Consider the following 15,575-nt stretch of genomic DNA (forward strand, 5'->3'; position numbering starts at 1 on the left):
TTTCGCAGTCTCTATAATATAACACCCAACTGTGACATAAAACATGAAATTTTTTAAAACTTGTGAAATATATTTCACTTATTGTATGGTAAAAATATAGAGAAACCAAGAAACATGTATGTGTTCTCATTCATAATATACAGCCTTTACATTCGATTGTGTATGTCAGTGTGTTGAATTTGTAACAGCATCTCCCTAACCGATTTCGCTTGAAGCTTATGTAGAGGATTGATGGTTTTAAGTACGTATTTTTGTTATTATGTGCCGAGTAATAATAGTCTCCATATGCTTTGCTTATATACTATAATATGTCTTGACTTTGGGTGATTACGAATTTTGTATATAAACTAGTCCTAAATTTTCAAAGGCGTGATATAATCCTAAATAGGAAGAAATGAAGTGCATGTTTCATTATCTAACAAAATCGTTATAAACTAAACATGATCTTTGTTAACTACATACATATATCTTATACACACAATATTGAATTCACTAGGATCGTCAGATAAGCATTTTTGAATTATGAATTAAATAAATAATTTAAAAAAAAGTAAATAAGTTTTTTTTAAGTTAAACCAAAGTAGTCTAACGAAACTACCTGTAAAATCGTTAGACAATAGAGGCATTTTCTAAACATGATCGAACATAAGAATATAACTTCTAAAGACATGTGAGAAGTTCTTACTGTGGCGAGAAATCAGATCGCGTATATGTCTTACCACCAATTAAAACAAAGTGTTCATTAGGCAATAAATGATAAAAAAGAAACTTTGACTGAAATGTTCCAATAAACAGATGTAACTGTTCTACAAGAAGAAGATATTCATGGTTAATAATACAACTGATATCATTGGTAAATTAGTAGGAACCTGTAAATCCTATAAGTTTTCAATTATTAATTAGGAGTTTGATTGACTTTGCAATTGGAATTGTTAAAAGCTTTAAAATAGTAGATCGAATTAAAAAATTCTAAAGGTTTAGTGGAAATCGATTTACTCAAACAAAAATCATGTTGTTTATCACATAGAACTTTAAGGCAAATTACTTAGTTTACAAATGATTAAAAATCGTAGCTATATCTGGCGGGATATAAATACTTCTGTAATTATTATATGTTGGCCCATAGTATGAATTAGCTGAGTCAATAATATATTAGTAATACGACATACTTTATGAATAGGATAAGAAAGAATTAGAAAAAATACAGTGCATCCGTAAAGTAGCGGATAAATTCAATAAAAATGAAATGGCCGTTTCTGAAAAAAATGCCTGAACCCGTCGATTTTAATATTGAGTTTAGGGTTTTTCTAAGTGGAAATTAACTATATAGGGTGACTCAAAAAAAAAAGATATGACGAAAAATTATTATAACATGTAAAATTTAAAAAATACCTATCAAAATTAAATGCTCGAATTGAGCACCGTTAACAATCTGACAATAACCAAGGCGATTTAAAAGAAAAATTCAAACGTTGTCAATGACATCTGGAGTAATATATCTAATTTCCTGGCGTATTTGACCTCCAACCGCCATTATGTGGTTCAAGTGCATTTTTAGTTACATTTTTATAGAAAATCAGGTTTTTATCAAAGATCATTTCTTAATATGTAGTGTGTAAAGTATAGGTATATTGGTCGTGGAAAAATAGAATTGTAAAAGTGATCACACATCAGTATTTCAACAAATTCTAAAGCAAAATGTATGTTTTTACAGAAAGCTTAGGAAATTATTTGAAGGGTATTTAGGCAAAAATTATGAATGCCCAATATTTGTATTCAGCAGATGATGAATAAAACGATGTTACGCGTTTATAATAAATGAAGCGAATAAAATAGTCATCGTTTAAATATCGGATTTTTTGGACAATCACCTTTTTGCTTCTCTACTCTTCATTTAAGGTGGCTGCTTGCATTTGTCATTTGGCTTTGATAATGGGTTTTTTTATGTCGCTTAGGTTAACATCCCCATCTATTTTGTACGAGTAACTTCGGACTTATCAGGAAACATAATAAGTAATAAACAGTCCGAAGGGCAAAGGCTCTTTGGGGAAGTCGAGGCATCATCCATTGGGGCTAATAATACTGCGCGTGACGTAAAATTGGTTACGTCACCACCCATAAGATCTAACTCTAAGTCTACTGAGCTTTTGCAGTTTTTGTCTTCGTAAGTTTGCTTACTAACATCTGAAAGGGGCTTGTAAAAGTAGCAAATTATAAAGGTATATTTTTTTTTTCTATTTACTATAGTTTTTCTATACCTACAACAAAATTTGACGAGATTATTCTAATTTTCACTAATTTCTTATAGAACATGTTCGATATTATTGGAAAATCTAAAAGCTGTACCATTGTTAAATAAACTTCGCATGCTGATGTTTTTTAGTATTTTATCGGCTACTAAAACCTTAACGATATTGTCATAATGAAATAAACTAAGATGCATAAAAAGACTATTTATATGATATAACTTTAATAATTTGTTGCTTTTTATTCTGCTCACTTAACAACTATTAACGTGCACTAATATAATTGTTTGTTTTCTTTTCTTTCAACAATAAATCTAAGAAAAACATTGCTTTAAAATTGTAGAGACGTTCTTCAAGTGGTAGGTAGCGATAATTGCACTTTTAACAAAGCACAAAAGGAACTGGGAAAAGATAATTTCACCAAAATCCCCAATGGAGTTAACGGCGTTGAAGACCGATTGTCAGTTGTATGGGAGAAGGGAGTACATGCTGGAATTATAGATCCTTGTCGGTTTGTAGCTATAACCAGTACAAATGCTGCTAAGATATTTAACTTATATCCGAGAAAAGGCTGCATTGATGTAGGGTCTGATGCTGATATTGTTATTTGGAATCCAAATGCCACAAGAACCATATCAGCCAAAACACATCACCAAGCTGTGGACTTTAATATTTTTGAGGTTGGTTTAAAATAAAGCTACCATAAATTGGTTAAAAAAACTCCTAATGAGCAGTTTCTAAGTGAAAAGGGCTTCAAACAGTTGTAATAGTTATTTTTATTGCTTTAAGGGCATGGTTTGCCATGGTGTACCAGAATACGTAATCGTTAATGGGCGAGTTATCGTAGATGAAGGCCAACTGAGAGCTGTGCAAGGATTTGGAAGATTTATCGAAACGCCAGTGTTTCCACCATTTGTCTACGATCCGGAAAAACTCGACTTAATACGCATAAAGAATATCAATGTTGACGAGGAAATTAAAGATATAAGAGAGCTTGAAAAGGTAGGCTTTATTTATGTCAATTGCTCGGAAACTTGTAAGAGTGTAATATTATATTTTATATAGATCCAGTTAGAAGAAAAAACCTGTTTAACACCTACTCTGCCAGAGTCTACAGTAAGCTCTCCTGGAGGAAAAGGACCTAGGCCTGAAGGGCAAAGAAATATACAAGACTCAACATTTTCCATTAGTGGTAAATAAAAAGTTTTCTTCCCTTTTTTATTTGAATTTTGAAAACAACACGTGCATAAATTTTTTTTTTAACCATTTTATTTATTGCCTCAAATTTGAATCTTATTTAATATCTTGTATATATATGTGCAGATAACGTTTCACCCTTTTTGATGTGAAAATGACTTGCTGATTGATCACACTTTCTTCTTACGTTGTGGTTGTTAATTACTTTAAGACTATTTTAGAAGTCATGTGACAACGAATCTTTGTATGTTCAATGTGATTCCACAATTCAACCTCACCTGTTAAGCTTTTAATGCCATAAAACTTCATAAAATTTTTAGAAAGATCTATAAGGTCTTGAATCTCCATTTTCAACATGTAAGCTGGATGTAAGTGAGATCAAGAATTTTCTGGCAAATTCTTTTCGGCGAAACCTTATTTCTCGGGAAGCTATGGTGGAACCTAAATAAGGGATTAGAACCGACCTGTTCCAAACTTGGACGTCATCATATGTATAATTATTCGAGCGATGTTCTTGCAATCCTAACTATTCTGCAAGTACCTTAGAATCGGTCAAAAATTCTTCACTTCGATTTATTCTTTTGTCAATTTAATCATTTTATGAATTTGTTTTGTGCAACCAAGAAAGTCTATCTTCTTTGATTGTAAAATAGAGGAATATTTTGATATTATAGAAAGAGAATAATGTTAAAGGTACGGAGTTACTGCTGAATGCAGCTGGAAGGCGGTCGTTTTTGTGGCACTGTGCCCTTCTGTAGATAGTACCTTCAATCCATCGATAATACCGACAAAATGATCTTTAAAAATTGCAATACTCTTGTACTTTTCCGTCCATCTTGTTTCACGGAAAGCAGGAATGTTAGGAACATATTTTCTTCGTTCGAAGAAACGTCGATAACAATTGATGACCTCTTTGAATGTCACTACAGTATTGCGAATTTGCGGAACTTTATTCAAATCGTTAACAACTAAATTCAACTTGCACACTGAAAGTACGTAGCTTGATATTAATCGTTGTCCTTGATCTAGCATACCTTTGCATCCATCATACCTTTTCCCCTTGAATTCCAAGGAATCCAGTTCTGCTTCTATTATATAACTATTAATTGCAGAGGTTTTTGTGTTACAAAACCTACAAATTATACTCATGTAACATTTTTTTCTTGATCGTAAAATCGAATATCCATTGATAGTTGTTTCTTGTGCGCTGTCTCGACTTTCGCCTCCGAGACTACATAGTTGCTTTTTCGTAAACTTTAATAATATCTTCTCTGATAACTTGTCCACACACACTTTTTCTATTTGTGGCGAAGTATAGGTAGCATTTTTCTGTTCTTTTTTAAAATGGTTTCTAAGATCTTCATTGCCAGCTTTGATTTTGAGGTGTAAAAGATTATGAAATATATCTACAAGCAAAAAAGTATTACAGTAGTCTCAGATAATAAAAATCTACTACTATGGATTAAAAGATATAAATTCTAACATATTTCGATTTCTTTCACTTTTTTTGTATCCACTCTGTAGGAACAGGTTAGTTGGTTGCATGACTTGCAAGCAGTTACAGTTTCTTCGAATATTAAAGACAAAATCAGAGAATATAATTATTCTAACCATTCAAATCTAAATTTTCTTGCCGAATCTTTGTTATCCTTAAGAAAATCGTAACTTTTCGGCGAAAGTCTTTTCAGAAATTAACATTGTTGTTGTACGTCTAAGAGAATTCCATAAATCATAACAACGATTTATGGACTTCACAACGCAATTTACTCAAACATGGAGATGCTGCAGTTGAGAAAAAGTTTGTTATACACTATCTACAGAATTTCCAGGTTAATTATTTGTGGAAGTTGGCTTTCGTTTTTTAACAGCTGCGAATAAATTAATGTTAACTGCTACTACAAGTCAGATTTAAATTTTCAATGCATAGTATAAGTTGCATTAATTGGGCAGTCACCATTATATGTTATAATCATACCAATCAATTATCATATAAGAATATCCAAATTATGCGTTACTTTAGCTTTTTGCTTGCCACGAATAAGCGTTACGTTTTACAAATATGAATTATGTATTATTCACAACGTGACAGGTGCGCCAAGTGGCAGGAGCAATCAAGTTCAGGATTTTACCATGCATGCCCTTTTCTGGTTTCTATTTTTTTAGATTTTGCAACATATAATACTTTTTGCAATATATAATAATCATGGAACTGAATTCAGTTTTGACCAGTAATGCAATTTGTAATAATGTAAATATTGGCAGTTCAAGTAATTTTAAAATACATTTACGCCCAAAGAATTTCCATATATGCATCGCTGGGGCTTACGAATAATATAACAATATTTTTCTCGAACACTTGCGATAATGACAGTCTTTCGTCAGCTGAACAATACTCATGAGCCGTAGGATAGATTTCCATGTAAGTTCTTTCAGTTGGACACAGAATTGTAAAAACTTAATTTGGAGTTTATGAATACTCAATTTCGTGATTTTTGGTGTTTCAATAAACATTAAAGAAAACTTTAAATGCTATTGGGGCAGCTTATTTCCACATGATTGCTCCCGCTGAACTGCTGATGATCAGTTGCAATGCAAATGGAATTTTTCATCTAAGGAGGGGGAGAGACAAGTGCTTCCCTGCCTACGCCCTTGAGCGCAGTCTCAACCTATTGAAGTTGGAACTATTTAACGATACGTTTAAGGTTTAAACTTAACATTGTTTGATATAAATTGCATTTCGACTCATTTCTTACTGTAGAACTTTCAAACAGTGCATCGACCTCCTCGACGTATATAAGCCGGCTATTGTAAAATACATATTATTTACAAACACATTATTATTAAAACAACAAATATTTAAACACACCGCATGAATCGCTCTTTTTCAGAAAGTGAGAACTAATCCATTTTTTCTGTAATCTGAAGAATTTTATGCTAAATAGTAACTTGTATCTTAAAAGTTTCTAATTAATTGTTTTTAATAGTATAACTTAACGCTTAATAATAGGGGCTAGATTTTATTTATACATGTCATAATAGAGCAAAAAAAATATTTAATTAAATCAACAAATTAGATAACATATCTATAGACGATAACTAAGCGATTGTATATTCTACACTAGTAGAGTTCATATAGATTTAAAAAATGAATAAAAATATTATTCCATTAAAATCTTAATAGTTTTTAACTAACTTTTGTGTCTACATCCGTTTTGTCTAGTAATATTTCAGAGTGATATCGAAAATATATCTATAAACTTTATTTTAAACACTTTCATTAAATTGTAAACCGAATCTACACCATCCAAAAAAAATATTTTATGCATATGTACTAAATATTATTATTACCTATATAACTCCATGTAAATATTTATTTTACAGAAGAACTAGACCTCGAAAGGAAATCTTGTATCAGAGTAAAAAATCCTCCAGGTGGCAAATCGTCTGGTTTTTGGTAAGATGAGGAACAAAGGCTTATGATATTTGAATATCATGTCACACCAAATATTTCGTTCTTTTTTCTATTTTTTTTATTTTATAACAATTATAGTTAGTTATGTTTGTTGCGTGTGAGCATATATTTTGACACTGACGAACAAATTAGGATTATATTCTGTTGTTGTTAAATATTTTGTTGCTACCTACTTTAAATCAATTTGTGACAAACCCTAGGTATGTTTTTACTTTAATGCCAAAGCAATTACTTACTTTAGTTTATTTATAATTAGATTTGTAACATTACATACAGTTATGGCAACAAAGAGAATATCTTCATAGTAGGCAAGTATAATAAATTGTGTAAATAATGTAAACATATGCTTACATTTCTTATAGATAAAATATTGGAAAAATTATCATACATACGGGATCAATTAATTAATTGTGTGTACGGAAGGTATTACTTTAATTGCCATTACTGTACAGGAAGACTTTTTCAAGATATAGGCCTCGAGTACTGTTACATTTCGTATATAACAAAGGTCTCAAAGGGGAAGAATTTTACAATTATCAGATATTTCCAAACCAAATAAAAGTATGAAACCTTGCATCCTGATTTCACAATACACCCTTATAATACCTATATAATTTGTCAAAATAATCTACCTATGTTTAGTTGATTATAAGAGTTATTTATTTATTTATTGTCATTTTATTTATTTCTTTAGCATTTTGTAATACGTTTTAATTATTAAATATATATGTTATGTTGAATGAACATCAATTTTTAAGTTGTATATTTTTCAATATCTCTATTATCAGCTTTTGTTACCCATGGTTTTAATCTAATAGTACACCTTTACTAGTCATTTACCTATAGCAGCTAAAACAAAATGATTAACACTGCCTTAGGTATTTAGCATAATAGTACATTTTAAGTAATGTATATATCAAATAATGATTTGAAAATAGTTATAAAGAAATATTTTTACTGTGTTGGCTAATGTAACTTTCGCTTTAAATGTTTTTATGTCGTGGCCTGTCACGAAAAGGAAATTGAGGATACATATGGGTAATATTATATTACAAAACTTGCAATTCATCGAAGATACCTGAACAAATAACACTTTAATGCAATTTTCTTGTAAGTAATTTGGTACATGTGCCGGCTTTTCGGACACCTAATAGTGCCCATATTTCCCTTTCGTTACATATGTTTTGTCTATTTTATAATGTGTGTGTTTAAATATTATAGCTTTATTGTTGTTGCATAATGCTTTAATATCTACATACATTTTCACAATAATGCCAATCTAATTATTCAATTTTATCATAGATATGTGCAGTTCTTTTCACGCCTTTTGGTGACTTGGTAGGAATATAAATATGTTTACTACAAACTACAACATAGGATGATCCGTGATTGACATATATTGAATATTTTAAGATAATAAAAAAATACGAAAATATCCCTAATGGCGTTATACCTAGGGATTATTCTTGAAGTTTTCCAGTATTTTTAAATAATTAAATAAAAGTACCATTTTTTGTTATGCGTTGTTTTTTTAATTATAGAGAATATATGTGTATGACGTGATTGTATGTTTAAATTTAATTTAATTACAGTAAACTTCTTTTAATTTGGTATATTCTATTGCAGGCATTACGGCATGATCTTTGTAAAGTTACTTATTCCACTTTAACCGAAAGCAGAAACCAAGATAACATCTTTAAAGGTTTTCATGTCTTAAGACTGTAGGATTCTTTGACTTTCACAAAAGATGTTAGTTTTGGTTACCAGATGAACAAAAATTCGGTATTAATAAATGCATAGACAATACCTCGTCCGTCTGTACATTCTCAGACAATATAGTTTAACTAACTAGTTTAACCGACTTTTCACCATCTTTAACATAATATCATAAGGTCTGATTTTAGTTTACCCTCTGATCTTTTTGCTGAAAAGTATATTCAAAATAAATCCTTTAATTTAAAAAAGTAGCGATTTTTGTTGAAGAACTTCTTTTCAGACTGAAGGGTTCTCTTTCCTCTGTATAAACACTACTTTAACTTAAAACTCTTCCTATATAAAATTATTAAAAAACCAAAGAATACTTTTATTGAAACAATTAAGTATATTTAATTTATTAAAAATTAAAGCATTTAATAACGCAGTTCCCAAATCTGTACCATATGGTAACAATAGCATCACATAACAATTGGTCTTGATGATACGATGTGTAGAGTTGCCGCCATGCAAGATTAAATGAAGTTTACTGTATTAGAAAATATATTTTACCGCAGCGCTTATAATCTTATCCAATAACTATATTGCAAACGAATAATAATGAGTTTTGTTGAGAGGATATTAAAAGGTGCATAGCAGCTTTGATTGATATTTATTTATTTAATCCACGTTTTATAAGGTGACTTTAACCTACCCAATAACTACCAATTAAAAGCTTAAAGCTTTAAAAACTGGTTTTAAGCATTAAAAAAGCACCATTAAGACTTAAAGTCGTATTTACCAAAGACTAAATAGCCTTACTTATTTTCATTGTGGACACAATGCAATATTAATATAATCTAGACATCAGTTTAACCTTCATGTATTTCATTATGTATATGCATGAAATCTTAGAAAAAATTTCTTCATTTATAAAGCGTTGCGTTTTATATTTTTTTAATTAATGGTTTTATATAATACATCACCAGTTTCCGAAAACTAAAAATTTACGCTAGCGTTAATATAGTTTTAATGATATTTTTGACTTAAGTTATTATGGGAGATTGTTTTTGTTTTGTTAATTACTAGCTAACAGTAGGATGAAATGCTTAATGCTATTGTTATTGGAGAGTAATATGCTAGTTTTTAAATTTTATTCGATGTGAAAATATTTAGGAACAAGTATTTATCTTATTTAGCACAAATATATATATTAATATAATTTAGGATGATTTCAGCGAATTGAAATTTAGCGGTTTTTTTTGGGTTTTTTTTTTAATAAATTTCAGTTCTCTTTTACGCTGCGTTTCATTTCCGGGTAATATTTATTAGCCTTACCATGAATAATGTATGTAAAATATTTAAGTAATCCACATTTAAATAATCCTTATAAATCATATATCATAATTAAAGTGACTTGCAAAAAAAAGCCAAAATAAAGTAATATGTAAAATAGTTGGCACAATCTGCATTGCAATAGGACATATAGAAGGAAAAAGTCCAAATTTAACTCTGAGTATTAAATTTTATCATAAAACCAATAATTGTGACAGTATATTTCCAAATAAAATGGACATGACGTTGCTTTAACTGCAAAATTTTGACAGTGGTGATATTTGAAATGACTCCTCAATTCATTAATTAGAGTAACTTGCTTATTCTTAAAGAAATAAATAGTGTTGTTCTGTTTTGGAACAGTTATTACTTTAATCTTGGAAGATCTCTGCCACAAACGTGCGTGCTTTGAAATATTATAATAATATACCAATAATGTCCTGATAAGGAGACCAAACCACAGCGGCGGCATGTTCAATGGCCGATCTTATCCCGTACCGATGGGGTACAATATAGACAAGCTTAATATGTATGTTCCACAAAGTTAACCTGTTTATCAAAAATTACTCCCAAATATTTGACCGCATGCACTAATTGAACTGCATAGGATGACTTAATTTTTATTGATCATTGAAAATATTAAGACTCAGAACATTAATCCGCAACAATACTGTGAATTTTTTAATTCTTTCTGGAGGTACTACATGTCTATTAGTTTCACAATAACCTTATAGATTTTTACTAGATCAGCAAACCTAAAAATTTAAATCAGTTGAAATCCTACCGCGCCGCCAGTCTGACTGGTGACTAGCTCGGTCTTTGGAAATTCAGTCGCAACAGAGCGTTTCTCCAGTGAGCAGCACGCATTCTGTGTAAAGCATTATTAGAAAAAATGGCGACTCGTGTACTATTGTATGGCGTATATTTCTTTCCGAGTACGCATTGCATAACTTAAATCAGTGCCCAAGTCAAAGCTTGATAAGGTTGTGGATCAGAAAGTTTGAAGGTACTGGTTCCAAACTCAATCAGAAGCCTGCGGGATGCCCAAGATCAATACGCACAGAGGAAACAGTTAAAGAAGCTAGGACTTCGTACGACGGGATCCCGGATTATCAACCCGAAAGAGGTCTGCTGAGCTGGCCAGATCAACAACATTCCTGCGCCGAATTTTGGTAAAAGAGCTAGAACTGCATCCATGCAAAATTCAGTTCTTTCAGCAGCTGAACCCCAATGACCTACGCCGTATTTTTGCCCAATCAATGTTGGAGCGCTTTCCAACTTTGAAAAATATTCTGTTTTCGAACGAAGCTCATTTTCACTTAAATGGGCATGTCAACAAACAACTGTCGCTATTGGGCAGCAGAAAATCCTAATTCGCCCAAAGCTACAGTTTGGGCTATTTCGGCACAAGGAATCATAGGACCCTATTTCTTTGTGGATGAGCGAAGCCCAACAGTAACAGTAAATTCTGACGGTTACACAACAATGTTTCGGGAACTTTTCTTCCCGCGACTCCATCAATTTCAACCATTTAATATGCAAACATGGTTTCAACAAGATGGCGCGACATGCCATACGTCTAACGAGTCAATTGGGGTCGTTTGAACGTTTGATCCCTTGTGATTTCTTTCTCTGGGGATACTTGAAGAGTTGTGTTTTCACCAATAGGCCACGCAGCATAAATGAGTTAAAGGAGACTGACTATTCGTGAGAAAAAAAATGCTATTCCACGCGAAACGCGTGAGCAAGTTTTCTCAAATTTGAGGCTCTGATTCGAAGAATGCTTACGTCAAAATGACGCACATCTGGATGATGTCATTATTAAAAAGTAGTTTTTCATCTGTGTACTTTAATTTAAATATACAGTCGTAGTGATATTACTTTTTTTTTAATTTTCACGATTTTTTCAAATTGTAGATGCAGATGTGATTTACAAATAAATTGAAGAGCAGAGGAACCCTGTGGAAAACCCGAGGTTACCCTTAACTCTTCAAGTATAAAATTTGGAATTTTTTCCTCTCGTACAACGAGCATCCAAGTAGGTAGCTTCTAGGCCACTGTCCCTGAATATGTAACTATCAGCTTTACCAAAAGCAATCTGTGGTCCACTCTATCAAGAGCCTAGGAGAGGTCCGTGTAAATAGAATCTACCTCAAAACTCCTCTCCAAGACACTCAACAGATCCGACTGGTACGCCAAAAAAATTAGTCTTGTAGAGCTTCCTCTGTTGAAACTAACCGTAGTAGCAAAAAGTAGAGCAACTTTTGAAATATTAAAATATATTTTCTATTTATGATTGATTTGAAGTAAATGGTATCTTATTATGCTTAAGAGTAGGTCGCCATTTAAAAAAATATTAAAATAAGTTTTTCTTTGATTTTTATTTTTTGGTACAATTAAAAATTAGTTTTATGGGTAGAAAAAAGTAGAGCATCGTTAAAAATTTATTTTAACATCCAATTAATATAGCTTAAATCTAATATTTTGTAAAATACTTATTATTTTTTATAACTACTCTGCACCGATTCGGCATTGACTTGATTACCTTCGTTATAATGCTTTCATCCAGGATAAACCAGGCTTGGTTAAGTTAAGGGCATTGAATAATCCATGCTTATTACCTACTGTATGTTTCGGCCCTAATTTTCTTGTCTACAATCTCCCAAAGGTTTTCAATAGAGTTCAAGTCAGATGATTGTGATGGCCCCTCTAGAACATTAATCATTTCCTTTCTTAACCAAGCTTTTGTGCTTTGTGTCGTTATCCCGTTGAAAAAAATGCCGTAACGACATTTCTCCTCAGCATACGACACCATAGATTCCTCCAATATTTACATATACTGGAACCGGTCCATAATAGCAAAGTCTATATATATTTCAACTAAATTGAAATAAGGTAGGTGAATACAATTTGCCCATGTTGGCAATATGCCCACCATGTAATGCTGGCAATATGCACATGGGCAGTTTGCCAGCTATTTGTCAGTAAGTTACTTATTGGTATAAATTATTACAGATATCACTGGGTAAGACAAGAAACTAAGATATTTGGAGTAAATGGAGCAGGGAGGACTTAAAAATGCAGTTGAAGCTGTGCAGGAAGGTAGAATGTCTCGTCAATGCCATTTCCAATACAGGATTTTTTTTTTTCAAATTAGGAAAGTGAACTGTCTGAAAGAACTATCTGTTTGGCGGATGTTGGCTATCCACTAACATCTAGGACACTCCGACGGTATTTTTAATTTTTGTACCGTAAATGGTATACAAAATAAATTTTCCACCATGTATCGAATGGCTGGTCGGCATTGGCTTGATTTTTAAAAAGAAATCCTGAAATAAGGCACAGAAACTAAACAGTTTTATCGTTAATGACCATTTTGAAAAATCCTTTTGGAACTGAATCTTATGGAAAGCCATGAAAAAATCGTTAAAAAGGCTGTCGATAGAATGTCGATGAAAAAAGCTGTAGGCTAGGCTTACACCATCAGCAAAGTGTGCTGGCAAAAAAAGGAGCGAAACGTGTACACCTCGTAGCTCCAGAGCACGGAGAAAACGTTACAATTGTTTCTTGTGGTAATACTTCTGGTAATTCCATTCCGGCGAAAATTCTGTTTAAGGGGAAGAGAATGAAACCTGAATAGAAGGACACCTTACCACCAGGATCACTAGTCCTTATAACGCCGAAAGGTAGTATGAACATTAGCACGTTTTGCACCTGGATTAAGCATTTGGCCAAGTATAAACTAACGGGAAAATGTCTTTTAATTTTTGATGGTGCTAAATGTCACCTGGACCATACAATCGTAGATGTAGCAGAAGAACATGACATTGAACTTTATTGCCTACGATGTAACACTACACACGAGCTACAACCTATGGACAAATTGGTCTTTCGTTCTTTTGAATACCACTGGGATGATCAAGTACTCCAGTACTGGACAAAATATAAAGATCGAAACATCACAAAACGGCGATTTGGTGAAATTTTTAGTGTTGTGTGGGATAAAAGCGTCGCACCAGTAAATATAAAAGCAGGCTTTGCTGCAACCGGTATTTTTCCATTTAATCCGGAAGCAATATCGGAATTGGCATATGCTCCTAGTGAAGTCATCCGAATAAGTGATGAACCAGGAGAGCCCATCGTCGAACTGATAAAAGCGTTATCCTCTACGCCCGGGCAATCAAAGATCCGAAAGAGACAGAGAAGTACGATTCAGATACAGATTTATGTTCAACAGAAACTCTTCTGAATACATCAATATAAGAAATGTTGGAGACCCCCGACAAAATTGTCAAAACAGTAAAAATATGAGACAAGAGGCCATAAACAGTCGAACACTTGTAGGGAAAAAAGACATTAAAAAAAAACTATACAGCAACGACTCTTTCCAATGTTCCAACATCTAGAACAATGTCAAATTTTACAGAATATAAACGATCCTTGGCACCTATATATAGCTTCAACATCTAAAGCAAAGAATAAAAAAACTACCAAATAAATGTAAATTTTTATTAATTTTCATATATAGTCTATTAAAAATGAATTCGAACGGCGCTAAAATTGAGGAACGGTCAAAAATCCACAACAAGGTACTAAAAAAAAATAAACAAAATATATGCGAGCCGTCCTGGTATACTTTAGGCTGTCTGGCCACGGAATCACCAGGCTCAACTTCAACGATCAATTTTTTGGCAGAGAGATTGGGTGGCGCGTGGCGGAAAATTTAAACCTGATCTATTGTGCGATATTTGAAGTTATTCGCAGAATTACAGATGTTTTACAATTGATGCGTTAGCTGAAGACTGATAAGAGATATATTTAAATAGAATTTAATTTTATTTTAAAATTAATAATATACCAATTCAAATGTTATTTCCTCAGCGTCTTGATCATCAAAATTCTCTTCATCGGACCCACTTCCACTACCTTCATTAATTTCGGTAATATCAAAAAAACTATGTTGCATATCAGTATTAAGCATACCAGGTAGTGTAACTCCAAATTCTTAACAAAATTTGACCCGTTATCGGTGACAGTTGCAACGATTTTATTTGTGTCTAATCCGTATCTCATATGTAATATCTTCTAAAATACTAGCGATTCGATCGTATGAATGAGTACCTTTAAATCTCTGACAGGCCAGGGTCACTGATTGACGGCTAAAGTCTTCATTTTTCCAATGGCAGGTAACCCCAATAAAACTTTCTTTTTTTTTCCTGACCATATGTCAGCAGTTGTACAAATATATTGAATATTCAATAATTCGGATTTTAATTTTGCTTGCCTTGAATTGAATTGTCGAAACAGTGGGCTGCCAAGGCAGTTATGCATATAGGTCTCCTAATGGACCCGTCATGCCCCACCGGGGGTTACCAGAGCCCAACGGCCTTAGAGAAACCAATAAGGCTCTCTGGTCTGAAGGACTTAAAGTCATTCGGTACACTGAAAGTGTTACCCAAGTATTTGAACCTGGCGCGCATGAGTGCTGGGCACTCCCCGACTATATGGTCAACGGTTTCATCCTCCTCACAGCACCATCGGCATTCCGGGTTGTCCGCAATACCGATAGTATGGAGATGGCTTCTTAAGTGCCAGTGACCGGTTAAAAGACCTGTCACTAGCCGAATTTCGCG

At 32.6% G+C, this 15,575-nt stretch overlaps 1 protein-coding gene across 2 annotated transcripts in view; it reads left to right on the plus strand.

The window, feature by feature from the left end:
- LOC126748208 (dihydropyrimidinase) overlaps nt 1-9,906 on the plus strand; it is a 67,538-nt gene extending 57,632 nt beyond the window's left edge. The window contains exons 5-9 of one of the 2 annotated variants that reach the window (XM_050457284.1): nt 1,956-2,164; nt 2,590-2,926; nt 3,036-3,248; nt 3,312-3,438; nt 6,825-9,906. In XM_050457284.1, the coding sequence (XP_050313241.1) occupies nt 1,956-2,164; nt 2,590-2,926; nt 3,036-3,248; nt 3,312-3,438; nt 6,825-6,901 (963 nt within the window). In that variant the 3' untranslated portion in view covers nt 6,902-9,906. The remainder of the gene's footprint in view (nt 1-1,955; nt 2,165-2,589; nt 2,927-3,035; nt 3,249-3,311; nt 3,439-6,824) is intronic. The other variant, XM_050457283.1, reaches the window with a different exon arrangement.
- The last annotated feature ends 5,669 nt before the right edge of the window (nt 9,907-15,575 follow it).

Source organism: Anthonomus grandis, chromosome 22 (genome assembly GCF_022605725.1).
Source record: "Anthonomus grandis grandis chromosome 22, icAntGran1.3, whole genome shotgun sequence".
Classification (NCBI taxonomy): domain Eukaryota; kingdom Metazoa; phylum Arthropoda; class Insecta; order Coleoptera; family Curculionidae; genus Anthonomus; species Anthonomus grandis.